General features: G+C 46.5%; 1 protein-coding gene across 1 annotated transcript in view; it reads right to left on the bottom strand.

Moving 5' to 3' along the window:
* PPP4R3A (protein phosphatase 4 regulatory subunit 3A) overlaps positions 1-11854 on the bottom strand; it is a 66425-nt gene extending 54571 nt beyond the window's left edge. The window contains exons 1-2 of the mRNA XM_044272109.1: positions 11061-11854; positions 1879-1934 (exon numbers count right to left, since the gene is read on the bottom strand). Of these exons, the coding sequence (XP_044128044.1) occupies positions 1879-1934; positions 11061-11202 (198 nt within the window). The 5' untranslated portion in view covers positions 11203-11854. The remainder of the gene's footprint in view (positions 1-1878; positions 1935-11060) is intronic.
* Positions 11855-19293: the final 7439 nt, after the last annotated feature.

A 19293-nucleotide genomic window follows, 5' to 3' on the forward strand; every position in this document is an offset into this window, starting at 1 on the left:
AATATATTACAGAATTCTCCAACTAGAAATGTCCTAAGGCAATCTTACTAAGGAAACCCTCTCTTTTCAAGTAGAAGTGATCCGATAACATGGCAGGGCTTTCAGATTCTCTGCAGTTTATCAACGCAGCGTAGACACTACAGATGATGACTGGGTCTGTAGTGCACTGTACGGAATACAGGCTTCAAGCATTGAGTGAAGTAAATAAAAGGAACAATACAAAAATGTCTTACGCATTTTGGCAGTATACCTTCTTCATAGCCTGCTACAAAGACCCCCTTAAAAACACCTGAGAAGTCACATGAACAAGTAGGAAAGTGTGAAAATCTATTGCAAACCGTTGGGTTTTCATGAGAGTCCAGCACTCTACAGGACCCTTTTTTTTTTTTAAAAGAAGCACACCCGCAAAAGTTTTTATTCTTTGACCTCTTACAAATGTGCATGATGTAAACTGTAGTGAAGGTAATCTTACCAGTGACTGTATTTGTGAGTTATAACCTCCTTTCTGATCCTCAGCTGTGTCATGTGACCAGCAATCAGACTCTCCAGATAACACAGCATCTTGTGTGGACAGGAAATCTGTTTCTCTATGTATTCCTATGGGAGCCTCAATGTTAGTCTCATAGGAATAAATAGAGAAGGAACTGACTTCCTGTCCTGTGTCATTTGGAGATCAGAGTGTTGGTCACATGATACAGCTGAGGATCAGGACTGAGGTTATAACTCACAAATTCTAGTAAGATTTCCTTCACTGCAGATTAAGTCACGTACCTTTCTAACAGGTCAGAAAATAATTTTTGTGAGAGTGGTTGTGTGGGCGGGTAGTTCAGCCCTGAAGAGGCGCGCTTGGGCTCTGATGGAAGGCGGGCTGGGCACTGGAAGGGGGTTCCTAGGCACCATAGAAAGATAACACCGCTCTGGGCACCTTACTGACTAATTAGCATAATATAACAAGTGGATTTACGCAAAAATGAAAGACAGAAACTAAGAATGAAGGGTACATCAAGAAAGAAGCTATTTTACTGGAAACACACAGTAATCAAACACACAGCAAGGAAATATGTGTGAAATTTCAGCCCACGGCCATGTGCAGGTGGCCTAAGGGAGCCTCTGACGCAGAAGTGAACGTCCCCTCACATAGGCATTTTCTGCAGATTTTACTTTTTTCATTGCAAAGAGACTAAAATACACCACATGTGAATCCAGCTTAAGGCTGGGTTCACACCTGAGCGTTTTACAGCGCGCAAGAACCAATGATTCCCTACGGGCATGGTTCTCACCTGAGCGTTTTACAGCGCGTACGAACGCGCTGTAAAACGCCCTATGCCCCAAGAAGTACAGGAGCTTCTTTGGGGCGTAATGTCGCGCGTTCCCGCACATAGACTTCCGGGAACGCGCAACAATGGGCGTTTGCTTGTTTCCGGAGCCGCGTATGTAAACGCCCGATACAATCGTGCATACAGAGCGCAACAGAGTACACCTAGATGTGAACCCAGCGTCAAGAGAACCTGTCACCAGGATTTTGTGTATAGAGCTGAGGACATGGGTTGCTAGATGCCGCTAGCACATCCGCAATACCCAGTCCCCATAGCTCTGTGTGCTTTTATTGTGTAAAAAAACTGATTTGATACATATGCAAATGAACCTGAGATGTGTCCTGTCCCTGACTCATCTCACGTACAGGACTCATCTCAGGTTAATTTGCATATGTATCAAATCGTATTTTTTTTACACAATAAAAGTACACAGAGATATGGGGACTGGGTATTGCGGATGTGATAGCGGCCATCTAGCAACCCATGTTCTCAGCTCTATACACAAAATCCAGGTAACAGGTTCCCTTTAATGTTATATATATGTAGATGTCTGAGAGTTTACCTGCTGTTTCTGGTAAGCAGTGTTTGGGTTAATTTTTGATTCCAAAAGTAATGACCCTAAAAAGCAAGAAAGAAAAACAAATATATGTATTATTAAATTCATCATGACTGCAATACGACAGATAACCCCAAAGTTGCCTAAAGTCTTGTCACAAGTGGGTGGTATTGAATGGAAAAATGCAAAAAGAAAAACAAATGTCACTTAAGACCCCCGATTCAGAAATGGAAATGTGACAGGTTTATTGTATAAGACTTTGGTTCTATTGCAACTTCTATGACTGCAGAGTACACTGCACTGTACATAGAAGGACGGCAGCAGCAGAGGCTCAATCATTAAATGGGTTGTCTCACCTCCAACACTGGTGGCATATTGCTAGGATATGCCACCAATGTCAGATAGGTGTGCAATCCCACCTTTGGCACCCGCAAGTATAAAAGAGGGATGATAATAGCTGAGCAGCATGCTCTGCTTTTTTCAGAAGTGCCATAGAAATAAATGGAGAGAACGCTGTGCAAGCGTGGCCAGTGCTCCATTCACTTCTACAGAGCTGCCACCTAGTAATATGCCACCAATGTCGGAGGCGACACAACCCCTTTAATGATGTAAATCGGCCACTAGAGCCGTTGAGAACAAGTAAAATCAGTTTTAATATATTTCCCACTCTGTACGAGCTGTCAATGAGTAGAAACTTTCCTGCTTACATCCAGAGAAAACTTAAGATCAGGCCAGAACCATATCTTGGTAGATTGTACAAAGACGACCTGATGCAGGTGTAACAGGTTGCTCTGACTGCACACACCTACTTTTCTCACCCATTTTTCTTTTTTGGAGTAAGTATACACCCACGCGGTCAGGTTTCTGCATGCAATCATATCTATCTTTATAGTTTCTCTCCTTTTATGATCTACTCCTGATTTTGGCTTTCTAAGGGTACTTTCACACTTGCGTTTTTCTTTTCCGGTGTTGAGTTCCATCCTAGGGGCTCAATACGGGAAAAGAACTGATCAGTTTTATCCTAATGCATTCTGAATGGAAAGCATTCTGTTCAGGATGCATCAGTTCAGTCCCTCTTACGTTTTTTGGCTGGAGTAAATACTGCAGCATGCTGCATTTTTCTCTCTGGCCAAAAATCCTGAACACTTGCTGGAATGCCGGATCCAGCATTAATTTCCATTGAAATGTATTAATGCCAGATCCGGTACTAAGTGTTCCAGAAAACCGGATCTGGATTACCAACCTGCGCATGCGCAGACCTTTAAAAATGAAAAAATAAAAATGAATATCAGATCCATTTTTCCGGATGATAACCGGAAAGACGGATCTGTTATTGCAATATATTTGTCAGATGGATCTGCATCCGGATCAGTCTCACAAATGCATCCATTTGCCGGATCCAGCAGGCAGTTCCGGTGACGGAACTTCCTGCAGGAATCCTCTGCCTCAAGTGTGAAAGTAGCCTAAGGCCTCATGCACACGACAGTTTATTTTCACGGTCCGCAAAAACGGGGTCCGGAGGTCCGTGACCGTTTTTTCGTCCGTGGGTCTTCCTTGATTTTTGGAGGATCCACGGACATGAAAAAAAAGTCGTTTTGGTGTCCGCCTGGCCGTGCGGAGCCAAACGGATCCGTCCTGAATTACAATGCAAGTCAATGGGGACGGATCCGTTTGACGTTGACACAATATGGTGCCATTTCAAACGGATCCGTCCCCATTGACTTTCAATGTAAAGTCTGGAGTTCTTTTATACCATCGGATTGGAGTTTTCTCCAATCCGATGGTATATTTTAACTTGAAGCGTCCCCATCACCATGGGAACGCCTCTATGTTAGAATATACTGTCTGATATGAGCTACATCGTGAAACTCAGATCCGACAGTATATTCTAACACAGAGGCGTTCCCATGGTGATGGGGACGCTTCTAGTTAGAATACACTACAAACTTTGTACAAGACTGCCCCCTGCTGCCTGGCAGCACCTGATCTCTTACAGGGGGCTGTGATCAGCACAATTAACTCCTCAGGTGCGGCACCTGAAGGGGTTAATTGTACTATCATATCCCCCTGTAAGAGATCAGGGCTGCCAGGCAGCAGGGGGCAGACCCCCCCCCCCCCCTCCCCAGTTTGAATATCGTTGGTGGCACAGTGTGCGCCCCCCATCGGGCCCCCTGTCCTCCCTCTAGTGTAATAAATCGTTGGTGGCACAGTGTGCGCCCCCCATCGGGCCCCCCTTCCTCCCTCTAGTGTAATAAATCGTTGGTGGCACAGTGTGCGCCCCCCATCGGGCCCCCTCCCTCTATAGCAGTAACAACATTGGTGGCCAGTGTGCGGCCTCCCATCTCCCCCCCCCCCCCACCCCGATCATTGGTGGCAGCGGAGTTCCGATCTGAGTCCCAGTTTAATCGCTGGGGCTCCGATCGGTAACCATGGCAACCAGGACGCTACTGCAGTCCTGGTTGCCATGGTTACTTCGCAATAGTACAATAGTAGAAGATTCATAGTTACCTGCTTGCTGCTGCGATGTCTGTGTCCGGCCGGGAGCTCCACCTACTGGTAAGTGACAGGTCTGTGCGGCGCATTGCTAAAGAACTGTCACTTACCAGTAGGAGGAGCTCCCGGCCGGTCACAGACATCGCAGCAGCAAGCAGGTAAGTATGAATCTTCTACTATTGTACTATTGCTAAGTAACCATGGCAACCAGGGCTGCAGTAGCTTCCTGGTTGCCATGGTTACCGATCGGAGCCCCAGCGATTAAACTGGGACTCCGATCGGAACTACGCTGCCACCAATGATCGGGGGGGGGGGGGGGGGGGTGAGATGGGAGGCCGCACACTGCCACCAATGTTGTTACTGCTATAGAGGGAGGGGGGCCGATGGGGGGCGCACACTGTGCCACCAACGATTTATAACAATAGAGGGAGGAAGGGGGGGGGGCGATGGGGGGCGCACACTGTGCCACCAACGATTTATAACAATAGAGGGAGGAAGGGGGGGCGCACACTGTGCCACCAACGATATTCAAACTGGGGAGGGGGGGGGGTCTGCCCCCTGCTGCCTGGCAGCCCTGATCTCTTACAGGGGGATATGATAGTACAATTAACCCCTTCAGGTGCCGCACCTGAAGGGGTTAATTGTGCTATCATATCCCCCTGTAAGAGATCGGGTGCTGCCAGGCAGCAGGGGGCAGTCTTGTACAAAGGTTTGTAGTGTATTCTAACTAGAAGCGTCCCCATCACCATGGGAACGCCTCTGTGTTAGAATATACTGTCGGATATGAGTTTTCACGAAGCTTTTAAAAGCTTTCTGAAAAAGCTTTTATGCAGACGGATCTTCGGAGCCGTCTGTATGAAAGCAACCTACGGCCACGGATCACGGACACGGATGCCAATCTTGTGTGCATCCGTGTTCTTTCACGGACCCATTGACTTGAATGGGTCCGTGAACCGTTGTCCGTTAAAAAAATAGGACAGGTCATATTTTTTTTGACGGACAGGATACACGGATCACGGCCTCGGCTGCAAAACGGTGCATTTTCCGATTTTTCCACGGACCCATTGAAAGTCAATGGGTCCGCGAAAAAAAACGGAAAACGGCACAACGGCCACGGATGCACACAACGGTCGTGTGCATGAGGCCTAAACCACATGCAGAAACCTGACCACGCGGCCGCACCCTTAGGCCCCTTTCACACGGGTTGAAAAAAAATAATTAAAAAATAAATAAAATAAATAAAAATATATTAAAAAAGCACATAAACCCGCACTTATTATCAAGTTTTTTTAAAATATGGTTTTAGGTGCAGATTTGATGCAGATTTTCCACAAATCTCACTATTCCATTGAAAAAGGTGAACTCTGCACAACAAAAATGCAACTTAGGCCTCATGCACGCGGCCGTGTTCCAGTTGAGAGCAGGAGCGCACGGCGTCATTGGTTGCCATGACGCCATGCGCTTCATGCTGCCGCTGCACTACAGTAATACACTCGTATAGCGTATTACTGTAGTGCAGCGGCGGAATGAAGCACACATAGTCATAGCAACCAATGACCCCGTGCGCTCCTGCTCTCAACAGGAATCCAGGCCATGCTACCACGGACCGCTCTCGGCCGCGGAACACGGCCGTGTGCATGAGGTCTTAGGCCGAATGCACACAGCCGTGGAACATGGACGTGAGCGGTCCGTGGTATCCCGGCCTGGCATCCTGCTGACAGCAGGAGCACACAGCGTCATTGGTTGATGATCTATACGAGTGTATTACGGTAGTGCAGCAGCGGCATGAATCGCACGGCGGCATAGCAACCAATGACGCCGTGCGCTCCTGCTGTCGTGTTCCACGGCCGTGTGCATTCGGCCTCAATGATGTGCCGCAGATCTTAAAATCCGCACGGCAGATTTCTGTACCTAAGAAAAGTGGACATTGGTCTAATCTCATACACTTTGCTGGTACTTTATGACGCTGCAGTTTTTCTATGCGAAAATCTGCGCAGAAAAACTGCACGCAATCTGCATTATGTGCAGGCTAGCGTCTCACTTATTTTTTTTTTCCCAGGAACTGTGGGGGATATTTATCAAACTGGTGTAAAGTAGTACCGGCTTAGTTGCCCATAACAACCAATCAGATTTCAACTTTCATTTTCCAAAGGAATCTGATTGGTTGCTATGGGCAACTAAAGCTACTTTCACACTAGCGTTTTAGTTTTCCGGCATTGAGATCTGTCATAGGGGCTGGATACCGGAAAAAAAACACTTTAGTTTTGTCCCCATTGATTGTCAAAGGGGACAAAACTGAACAGAATGGAGTGCTCCAAAATGCATTCCGTTCCGTTTAGTTGTGTCCCCATACCGGAGAGCAAACCACAACATGCTGTAGTTTGCTTTCCGTCCTGGGATGCGGAGCAAGACAAATCCGGCATAACCCCTTATGCAAGTCAATAGGGACGGATGCGTTTTCTCTGCCACAATAGAAAACGGATCCGTCCCCCATTGACTTTTAATGGAGTTCAAAACTGATGCAGATGGTTGTATTATCAGCAATGGAAGCGTTTTTGCTGAACCCTGCCGGATACAGTAAAAACGCAAGTGTGAACGTAGCCCTAGCCGGTTCTACTTTACACCAGTTTGATAAATATCCCCCGGGTTTTTTTTTTGCACTATGTCAGAACAATTCAGTAGATTCCAAGATTCAGGGTTAGAGCTCATGCACAAGAACGTATTTTCTTTCCATGTCTGTTCCGTTTTTTTTTGCAGACCATACGTGGAACCATTCACTTCAATAGGTCTGCAAAAAAAATAAAAAATAAGGTACTCTGCATGCATTTCATTTCCATATGTTTATATTTCCATACCGCAAAAAATAGAACATGTCCTATTTTGTCCGCATTACAGACAAGCATAGTACTGTTCTATGATGGGCCAGCTGTTCCGTTCCACAAAAAATACGGATGACATCCGTGTGCATTCCTTATTTTGCGGATCCATTTTTTTGCGGACTGCAAAATACATACAGTCGTGTGCATGAGCCCTAAAGATGTGCCATTCTGTCAGAGGAGGGAAGGTCAGAACTGGACCTCACACTGACACACGCTGCGAGTTCCTTGCATTGAACTCAGTCATGTGTATCTGGCCTAAGGCCCCTTTCACACAAGGGAGTTTTCCCGCGTGGGTGCAATGCGTGACGTGAACGCATAGCACCCGCACTGAATCCTGACCCATACATTTAAATTGGTCTGTGTACATGACCGTTTTCTTTTCACACATCAGTTCTGTGTTGCATGAAAAACGCACCCTGAACGCTTCCGGACCTAATCAGTCACACTTGTGTGAAAGAGGCCTAAAGGTGAGCGCAAATGCAGCAGAAAATTCAGAGACTTAAAATCAGTTCTATTCATTTGAATGGGGCAACAAGCACATGGATTTCTGCAAGTCCGATTTAGATGAATGAAAGCAATTCTCAGGCGCGGAAACAAAATCCAGTGTGTGAGTGGACCCAAAAAATAAAAAATGTACTTTGAAGGACTCTGCATGCCCAGGTATTACATTGGCCTTGTGCAACACTACACTTTAGGCCTTAAGCACACAACTGTAGTTTTGGTCCGCAATCGATCTGTGTGTGTGTGTGTATGTGTATATATATATATATATTATATTTTTTTTTGTATCGGATCCGCAACCATTCATTTCGATGGGGCTGCAAAAGATGTGGACAACACACCGTGTGCCGTCTGCATCCGTCCGTCCGTTCTGCTGCACAGCAAAAGATACAAGACACGCTTTATTCTTGTCCATTTTACAGAGAATAGGCAGTTCTAACAGAGGACAGGACCGGCTGACCCTCAAAACGCACACGGCATCCGCAAAAATGGATAAGACTTTGTGCACAAGGCCTTAGGCCTCCTGCACACGACTGTTTTTAGTCCGCATCCGAGCCGCAGTTTTTGCGGCCATCACTTCAACGGGGCCGCAAAAGATGCGGACAGCACTCTGTGTGCTGTCCGCATCGGTTGCTCCGTTCCGTGGTCTGCCCAAAAATATATAGCCTGTCCTATTCTTGTCCGTTTTGCGGTCAAGAATAGGCAGTTATATTATTGGCTGTCCGTGCTGTTTTGCAGAATGCGGAACGCACGCGGACCCCATCCGTGTTTTGCAGACTGGAAAACACACAACGGTCGTGTGCATGTAGCCTTACGCTGAGAAAACAATGACACTGGTAACTTTCCTCAGTGTTAGGGTCCATTCACAAATCTGCAAAATTTTGCGGACCCATTCATTTTCAACGGGACCGGAAAAGTTATGCAAATAGACAGATAAATTCATAAACTAACAGTAACACAAATCTGTCATACAGAGAATATGAAGTAGTGAAGAGGTTCCTGCTCTCAGGAGCTTACAGTCTTAGGGCTCATGTACATGAACGTATTTTATTTCCGCATCCGTTAAGGTTTTTTTTGCAGACTGTATGCTGAACCATTCACTTTAACGGGGGCTGTACAGAACTTACTCCGTGTGCATTCCGTTTCCCCGCATGTCCGTTCCGCAAAAAAGTAGTGCATGTCCTATTATTGTCTGAAAATATCACGGTCCGAGGCCACAATCAAGTCAATGGGTCCACAAAGAATACGGAACGCATACGGAACACATTCATATTTTGCGGATCCATACTGTAGAAATGCTATGCCCAGCCCATATTGCTCATGTGTTTGGTGATTAATAAGTTACGTATCTGTATACGATCCGCAAAAAAATGATTAAATACGGAAACCGTACGGATATGTTTTGTGCAATAACGGAACGGAAGAGGATTCAAATCAGAGGGGGGAAAAAAAAACTCTGATATGGAACGGATCTGTGAAAAACGGACCGCAAAACAACAACGGTCGTGTGCACGAGCCCTTAACTCTCTAAAGGTATAATGAATTGGTCAGTGCAGAATCATTTAGTCTAACTGAACACATCAACATGCTCAAATACATGCAGTTCAGAGACCTGATGGTTTAACACAATTTGCACTCTGGTCTTATGTAAATAAATCTAGAACATGATATGAGATGATCACATATATTCTCCAATTACTGCATCAATAAATGGTAGTAGTTTTCTGGAAGGATAACAAGCCCCATTTTACCATAACTGTCCAATGGCCCCCATCTTTTTTGTAATGTGCTGCCATGCATGTTCCTTAGGGTCCATTCACATGTCCGCATGAACAGGTCTGCATCCGTTCCGCAATTTTGCAGAACGGGTGCGGACCCATTCATATCAATAATGTCGCAAAAGATGCGGACAGTACACCATGTGCTGTCCACAGCCGCTAAAAAAAAAAAAAAATAGAACATGTCCTATTCTTGTCCACAGAAACTGACAAGAAAAGGCATGTCTATCAGGCATCCTGAACACGACCGTACGTATCCCGTTGCCATATTGCGGAAAGCATATGCGGATCTGCAATACACGGGCACCGTTCCGTGTGCATTCTGCATCACAGATGCACACCCATTGACTCGAATGAGTCCGCAAATCCGGAGATGCGGAATGGAACCCTACGGAAGCACTACGGAGTGCTTCCGTGGGGTTTCGTTTCGTACTTCCGTTCCGCAAAATGATAGAACATGTCCTATCTTTTTGCGAAACAGGAGGATCGTGGACCCATTAAAGGCCCCGCAGTCGGTGTTCGTGCATTGCAGCCCGCAATTTTCGGGTCGCAGAACGTGCCACAGAGCGCACACGAACTGGCCTTATAGTGCCTGCCATGTGCGGTCTGCAAAATGAACACACATGGCCGATGTCCGTGTTTTGTGGATCCACAATTTGCGGACCGCAAAGCACTTGCAGACGTGTGAATGGACCCTTAACCTCATCAGTTGGACCCCCGAATATCAGATCCCATGTCACAAAAGTTATGTGGTCCTAGGTGAAAACCAATTTTACATATAGAGTTCTGCAATTTAAATGGGGGAGTCCATCATAACAACTTGTGCCTGATCTGCGGGGTACAACCACCGCTCCCCCCAAACACGAAAACAGGGGTCCGTGTTAACGCAGTGACGGTCACACACGCCGTTCAGCTTTATGACACTGCTGGAGACAGCAGGCGCTCAGCCATCTCCGGCAGTCCCACAGAGATAAATGGACGACACGCACGTCTGCCGCTCTATTCTAACAGGGAGCATAGCATGACTGACAGGGGCCCCAGTAGTCGGGCCCCCACCAATCAGACACTTATGCCCTATCGACATAGGGGTAAGTTGTTGTAATGGGACAACCACTTCCATTCTAATATGGTCAATGTCTCTGCTTGCCGTTGGAGAACTGGATCTTGTTTGTTTGTTTACATTTAAAGGGTAAAAACATAACCAGTGAATCAGACCAGTTTTCTACAAATAATAATATTATAATAAGTTACTAAGTAATAATATAGTCGGGAGATCTTTGCTGTTTTCAGCTCACAGAGGATTGCCTGCGCTTACACATTGTAACAGATCCTGTATAAATGATTAGGTAAGAACAGAGATGTTTCCACTCACTGACAGCAATCAGAGCTCTTGTAATTGAAGCAAGGTCTATTAGGAAGTTGCAGAACCTGTCATTTTGATAGATAATGACATCCGGACGATATCACACACGTGACTATGGCGGCAACACGTTATTATCACCGGGGTCATGTCCAGGGCCCTGTGCCCGCCACTCACCGTCGCTCTCCGCCCGCACCAACAGGGACATGCCCTTCAGCCGGTCCACGTAGCCGGAGGACACATGGCCGGTGCCCCGGTCGTCCCACTGTCGGTCTTCGTTCAGTGTGTAGACCTTTACCCGCCGCCGGGTGTCAGTCATCCTGGCGGCTCCTGGCTCCGGGAGGCCCGATCCCCGGGCTGTCGTGACTCCCGTCCCCCGGTCAGCAGGGCCCGCTGCTCGGGCTTTCCTCGAACCGGTAGACCGAAAAGTAGGCCTCAATCTCCGGGCTCTCCTGAAGGCCGCAGTCCGGCCCGTGTATCGTACTGCCCCGGGTCTTTGGCTTCTCCTCACACTCCCAAAGCGGCCCGCCAGGCCCAATCCCCGGACTTTCCTGACACCCGTAGCGGCTTCTTTCTCCACCGTTTTCCTCAGACCGGATCTTAGGCCCGATCCACGGGCTTTCCTGACACGATAACCACGGCTGTCTCCTATCTTTCTTCCTGCAGGGCCCGGGTTGCCGGTGTGTGGTGTCGTCGTCGTCGCCACCGAGCGCTCTTCACCTCAGGCCGGCTTCCCGCTCTTGGCGGCGATTAACCCTTCACGTTCCTGGTAGCGGTAAAGTGGCCCTGAGTCCCGGGAGGGTTGGCACTCTCTGCTGTGATGGCGGGAAGAAGAGAGGATAAGCCCGGGCCTGTCCACAGTGTCCCGGCCGCTGCTCTCCGCTCACTCCCGGTGTCCCCGCCCTCTTTGCCCGCCGTGCCTGGCCCAATGTGTCCGTCACAGCACCGCCGCCATATTCTCTCGTCCCCTCCCTCCTGCGCTCTGTCAACCTCTCCGTGAGAAAGCAGGGGGGAAGGGGGCGCGAGATCACCCCCCAATACACTCCTCATGTAATACATAATCACCGGGAATCAGCCATGTTCGTTAATCTCCCACAAATTATATGAACCCCAATACCAGAGGCTGAATATTACCTCATATTCTCACCTCACGAGGGGCCATTGACTGAACCCCAATACATATTTCTATATATTACCACAAAATATACCTGTGTCACCCCAATATTACCTCACAGAACATGTATTTACCCACACACACGAAAAAATGGGGGGTAAAATTACCTCTGACAGAATCCTAATCATTTTTTTCTATATATTCCCCCCAAATCACCTCAGTGTTACCTCAGAAAGTGGGCCCCCCCCCCAAAAAAAATAATAATAATATAATATATATATATTTGGCATGACGTAAAATAGGGGGGAGGCTGTAAGTATCATTACCTCAGATGGGTCTGAAGCTCAATATTTACCTCAGAAGAGGCACCTCATAGGGGCCTAATTTACTGCAAAGGACTGTATTCCTGCCAAATATTATAGGGGGCTCTATAATATGGGACACCTCAGAGGAATCTGTGACTGAACCCCAATACATATTCCCAGATAATTTAAGTTTTTGACCCCGGTGTCACCTCATAAAGCTTATATTCACCCCAAACTCACAGAGTACAGGGAGACATGTAATAATGAAGGTGGGGGGGGGGGGTGTAGTATTATCTCAGGCAAAATGTAATAGAGATTTTCCACATATTTACCCCAAATCATCTCTGTTTTACCTAAAAAAAAAAACTAGATGCCCCCCAAGTTATTTATTTACCGTGACACAAAATATTGGGGGGGGGGGGGGGGCTGTAAGTATTATTACCTCAGAGGGGTCTGTGACTGAAGCCCAATACATATTCCCCGATAATTTACATTTCTGATCCTGGTATCACCTCATAAAGCTTGTATTCGCCCCAAAATCACAGTGTACAGGAAGGCATCCAATAATAGTGGGGTGGTATTATCTCTAGTAACATTTAATAAAGATTTTGCACATATTCACCCCAAATCACCTCAAGATGACAGGTGCCACGAGACGCGAACTGTTGGGGGGCCTATACAAGTCAGTATCATCATGGAATGCGGTAACTGATCCCCAATAAATATGGCGTCTACTTTCCAGAAATTTATATCACCTCTGCCCAATGTTACCTCAGAAAAGTGTTATTTACCCCCCAAAATCACAAGAATGTGATGTGTGATATCAAATAGGGTGTGCATAGGGGGGTACTATCAACTCTTATATTTGCCACATACTACCCAAAAATCACTTCAATGTTACCTCAGAAAAGTGACATGAGGTATTGGGGTGGGGCGGTGTAATTTTATTACCTCAGAACGGCCTATGACTGAACCCCTACACATATTTTCACACAGTCAGTGAAAATACATGTGTTCTCAGTATTACCTCAAAAATGTATATTCACCCCAACATCACAGGTAGCGTGAGACGTCAGCTATTGGGGGGCAGTATTACCTCAGGGGCATCTTTGATTGAATCTTCAAAAATGCATCTAAATCGCGTTAGTGTTACCCTAAAAATGCGTATTCACCTCAAAATCAAAGGAACAATGCATGATCTGATAAAGTAGGGTGCGCTATATCTGCAATACTAATGCAGATAAGGGAGCGCATCATAAGCAATAAGAATAGATTGTTATTACATGGATGCAAGTATTTAATAGAACAGCGATGGCAGGAGAGGGGCCAGGTCCTCTTTATACATCCATTTCACCCCAGGATCAGAGGTGTCAAGTAATTTGGGGGAAGGGGAGGTAGTATTATATCTTTGAATAAAATACTAATAATTATTTTACACCTATTCCACCGAAATTCAACCATATATCGGTGTATTATCACCTCAGGGGAAGGGGGAGGTTGTGGTTGAACCTTCACTAATAATTTTCATATGTTCCCCCAAAATGATATGTATATCACTTAAAAAATGTATATTCACCTCAAAATAACAGGTACAGTGTGATATCAGCTGGGGGAAGGGATAGGTTGTATTATGTAATATCTCTGATAAATATTTGACGCTTATTCCCCAAAAGTGAATTCAAATCCCCTGGTGAAAATGTATACTTACCCCCAAATCACATGTACAACATTGGGGCCTATATAATATCTGAATTCCCTCAAATATTTTCCACACGTTCCCCCCCAAAGTCTCCTCAGCATTGCCTGAAATAAATGTGTATTACGCCAAGACTTTAAATAATGGGGGGCTGTTTATTACGTTATTATCACCTCAGAGGGGTCCGTGACCAAGCCTCCATAATATTTACCACATATACGTTCACATACATGTATAGCACCTCAAAACATGTATGTCCATCCCAAAATCACATGTACAGATGTATGTCCATCCCAAAATCACAGGGACATCAAATACCAAGGGCCATATATTAATATTATTACCTCAGTCTGTGACTGAACCGCCATACATATTTCCCAGGTATTCCTATAAGGCCTCTTGCACACGACCGTATAAATTTTTCATTATTTTGCGGTCCGCAAAAAACGGATCCGCAATATGGATGACATCTGTGGGCATTCCATTTCTTGCGGAACGGAACAGCCGGCCCCTGATAGAACAGTACTATCCTTGTCCATTATGCGGACAATAATAGGACATGTTCTATCTTTGAACGGAAACGGAAAGTATACGAAGTACCTTCCGTTTTTTGTTTTTTTTTGCGGATCCATTGAAATGAATGGTTCCATATACGGAACGCTGTTCCGTTAAAAGATAGAACATGTCCTATTATTGCCCGCAAATCACGTTTCGTGGCTCCATTCAAGTCAATGGGTCCGCAAAAAAACAGAACACTTACGGAATGTACTCCGTATGTCTTCCGTATCCGTTCAGTTTTTGTGGAACCATCTATTGAAAATTTTATGCCCAGCCCAATAATTGCTGTATACTGTATATGCCATAAGGAAAAACGGAAGGGAACCGTAAAACATGTACTGCAAAACACTGAAAAAGCCATACGGTTGTGTGCAGGAGGCCTTTTTCAGTGTTTTGCGGTCCATTTTTCATGGATCCGTTTTTTTTTTCCGTTGTGTTTCTGTTCCGTTTTTCCGTATGGCATATACAGTAATTTCATAGAAAAAATTGGGCTGGACATAAAATTTTCAATAGATGGTTCCCCAAAAACGGATACGGAAGACATACGGATGCATTTCCGTATGTGTTCCATTTTTTTTGCGGACCTATTGACTTGAATGGAACCACGGAATGTGATTTGCGGGCAATTAGGGTCCATTCACACTTCCATAACGTGTTTTGCGGATCTGCAAAACACAGACACGGCAATGTGCGTTCCGCATTTTGCGGACCGCACATCGCCGGCACTAATAGAATCTGCCTATTCTTGTCCGCAATTGCGCACAAGAATATGACATGTTGTATTTTTTTCGGGAACGGAATTGTGGACCCCGAAGTGCGGGTCCGCAATTCTGTATTCGGGCAGCACATTGTGCTGCCCCATAGAAATGAATGGGTCCGCAATTCCGTTCCGCAAAGTGCGGAACGAAATTGTGGACGTGTGAATGGGGCCTAATATGACATATTCTATCTTTCAACGGAATGGAAATACGGAAACGGAATGCATACGGAGTACATTCCGTTTTTTTGCGGAACCATTTAAATTAATGGTTCCGTATACGGAACGCAAAAAACGGCCTGTAAACGGGGGGAAAAAACTGTCGTGTGAAAGAGGCCTAAGGCCTATATGATAGGCTATAATACTCTCAGGCTGATTTAACCCCCATATGTAATTTTACATATTATTCAGAAATTACCTCAGTGTCATCCCAAATATTTTATATAGTCATAAAATATAGGACACGTATTATTTGGGAGCCGTATGTTATCGCTTCTGAAACAGCGTCTACATATTTTCCAGAAATGTATCTAAATCACCTCATAATATGTCTATCAGTGTGACATCAAAAATACTGGGGGTTCATGTAATATCTCAGATGAGTCTGTAAAGGAACCCCCCCCCCCAAAAAAAATATCTCCACATACTCTGCAAGACTTAGGCTACTTTCACACTTGCGGCAGGACGGATCCGACAGGCTGTTCACCATGTCGGATCCGTCCTGCGGCTATTTCGCCGTGCCCGCGGACCGCCGCTCCTTCCCCTCTGACTATAATGGGGACCGGGGCGGAGCTCCGGCGCAGCACGGCAGTGCACGGAGAAAGCCGCCAGACTAGAAGGCCTAACATGCAGTCATTTTAGTCCGGCGGGCTTTCGCCGTGCTGCACCAGAGCTCCGCCCCCGCCCCCATTATAGTCAATGGGGACGGAGCGGCGGCACGGCGAAATAGCCGCAGGACGGATCCGACACGGTGAACAGCCTGTCGGATCCGTCCTGCCGCAAGTGTGAAAGTACCCTTAGGCCTCTTTCACACGTCCGTGATGACATCCATGATCCGTGAAGGATCTGTGTTGGTGCGTGTGTCCGTGTTTTGCCCTTCACATGTCATCCATATTTCACGGAAGCTTCTAGGCTGAAAATTAATTTCAAGCACATCTCCTACCAACGACCCGTGTACACTATGGACCAAGCACAGATGGCATTCCTGTTTTTTACGGACCCATAGACTACAGCGTGTACGTAATCATGGACGAAACACGGTGAATACACACATTAAAGTTAATGGATGCATGAGCGGTTCACAGAGACCATGTGGAGACAGCACCTGCCGACAAATTCTCAGCAATTATTGTTTTATACACTTTTTACCACAAGGGGGCGTGCTGCAAATGGGGGCGGAAAGGGGCATGGGTTTCATGCGACACAAATGTGCCAAAAGTTTTGTCGCAAAGTGAGCTAAGGCTGGGTTCTTTTGATAGGTCAGAAGAACAGAAAAAAAAACCGGATGCACATTTTGCATCTGTTTTAGCCATTTCCATCTGAGATCCATTTTTTTTTGATGAAAGAAAAAGTCCTGCATGCAGGACTTTTTCTCCCTTCAAAAATAACTGATGGATCTCTGATGGAAGCGACATAAACTGATCATAACTGATGCTCAAAACAAAGAGAGCTCAGTCATTTTAAGTGCAAACTGAGCATAAGGCCTCTTGCACACAACCGCGTTTCCCCCGTGGCCGTATTGCGGCCCGCATACGGTGTGTCCGCAAGGGACACCGGCCGTGTGCATTCCGCATCACTGATGTGGACCCATTCACTTCAATGGGTCTGCAAATCCGGAGATGCGGTGAGGAACGGAACCACGGAACGGAAGCACTACAGAGTGCTTTCGTGGGGTTCTGTTCCGTGCTTTCATTCCGCAAAAAGATAGAACTTGCCCTATCTTTTTGCAGAGCGGACAGATAGCGGACCCCATTCAAGTGAATGGGGTCGCAATCCGCATGCTGGCTAGCCCACGGTCGGTGCCCGTGCATTGCGGACTGCAATTTGCGGTCCGCAGCACGGGCAGTACACGTTCGTGTGCAAGAGGCCTAAGGGTTCATGCACACAACCTTTTTTTTTTTTTTGTCTGCATCCGATCCACATTTCTTGTGGATCGGACGCCGACCCATTCACTTCAGTGGGGCCGCAAAATATGCGGATAGCACACCGAGTGCAGTCCACATTCGTATGTCCATTCCATTGCCCCACAAAAAAGTAGATATGTCCTATTCTTGTCCGTATTATTGTAACAATGCCTATCCTTGTCTGCAAAGCAGACAATAGTAGGACATGTTCTATCTTTTTTTTGCAGAACGGCCATGCGCACATACAGAAACAAAATGGACATGGATTAATTCATTTTTTTTTGCAGACCCATTGAAGTGAATAGTTCCGCATATGGGAGGCAAAAAAAAAAAAATGGAACGGACACGGAAGAAAATATACGTTAGGGTACTTTCACACTAGCGTTTTTCTTTTCCGGCGCTGAGTTCCGTCCTAGGGGCTCAAATCCGGAAAAGAACGGATCAGTTTTATCCCCTTGAATTCTGAAAGGAGAGCAATCCGTTCAGGATGCATCAGGATGTCTTCAGTTCAGTCTTTTTGACTGATCAGGCTTTTCAGAAAACCGTAGCATGTTGTATTTTTACCTCCAGCCAAAAATCTGGCGGAGCACTTTGACTGAACGCCGGATCCGGCCTTTTTCCCATTGACTTGCATTAATGCCGGATCCGGCACCGTGTGTTCCATCAAACCGGATCCTGCTTTTGCATGTTAAACGCAAAAAATGTGAAAAAAAAAGTTAAAGTCCATAAATGGCGGATCCGTTTTTTCCAATGCATTTTTTCATTGTGATCAAAATCCTGATCAGGACTCAAATGTAATCAGTTTTCACACGTTTTTCCGGATCCGGCGGTCAGTTCCGGTGACGGAATTGCATGCCGGATTCAAACAATGCTAGTGTGAAAGTAGCCTAAAGCTGGGTTTACACCTGAGCGTTTTACAGCGCGTTCCTACGCGCTGTAAAACGCTCAACAGGCAAGAACCAATGATTCCCTATGGGAATGGTTCTCACCTGAGCGTTTTACAGCACGTACGATCGCGCTGTAAAACGCCCGACGCCCCAAGAAGTACAGGAGCTTCTTTGGGGCGTCTTGTCGCGCGTTCCCGTACATAGACTTCAGCGGGAACGCGCGACAATGGGCGTTCGCTTGTCTCTGTATGCGCAATTGCAAACGCCCGTACAATCGCGCATACAGAGCGTACGTTCAGAACGCTCAGGTCTGAACCCAGCGTAACGCTGGGTTCACACCTGAGTGTACGCTCTGTATGCGCGATTGTACGGGCGTTTGCAATCGTGCATACAGAGACAAGCGAACACCTATTGTCGTGCGTTCCCGCTGAAGTCTATGTACGGGAACGCGCGACAAGACGCCCCAAAGAAGCTCATGTACTCAGGTGAGAACCATTCCTATAGGGAATCATTGGTTCTTGCCTGTTGAGCGTTTTACAGCGCGTAGGAACGTGCTGTAAAACGCTCAGGTGTGAACCCAGCCTTAGTGTGATTGATACCTTACATGTATTTTGCCTGTGTGAATGTCCCCTTAGGCTGGGTTCACACCTGAGCGTTTTACAGCGCGTTCCTACGCGCTGTAAAATGCTCAACAGGCAAGAACCAATGATTCCCTATGGGAATGGTTCACACCTGAGCGTTTTACAGCGCATACAATCGCGCTGTAAAACGCCCGACGCCCCAAGAAGTGCATGAGCTTCTTTGGGGCGTCTTGTCGCGCGTTCCCATACATAGACTTCAGCGGGAACGCGCGACATTATGTGTTCGCTTGTCTCTGTATGCGCGATTGCAAACGCCCGTACAATCGCGCATACAGAGCGCTTCATCGCGAACGCTCAGGTGTGAACCCAGCGTAAGGGCCTGAAATTGG

This window comes from Bufo gargarizans, chromosome 11, assembly GCF_014858855.1.
Source record: "Bufo gargarizans isolate SCDJY-AF-19 chromosome 11, ASM1485885v1, whole genome shotgun sequence".
NCBI lineage: Eukaryota > Metazoa > Chordata > Amphibia > Anura > Bufonidae > Bufo > Bufo gargarizans.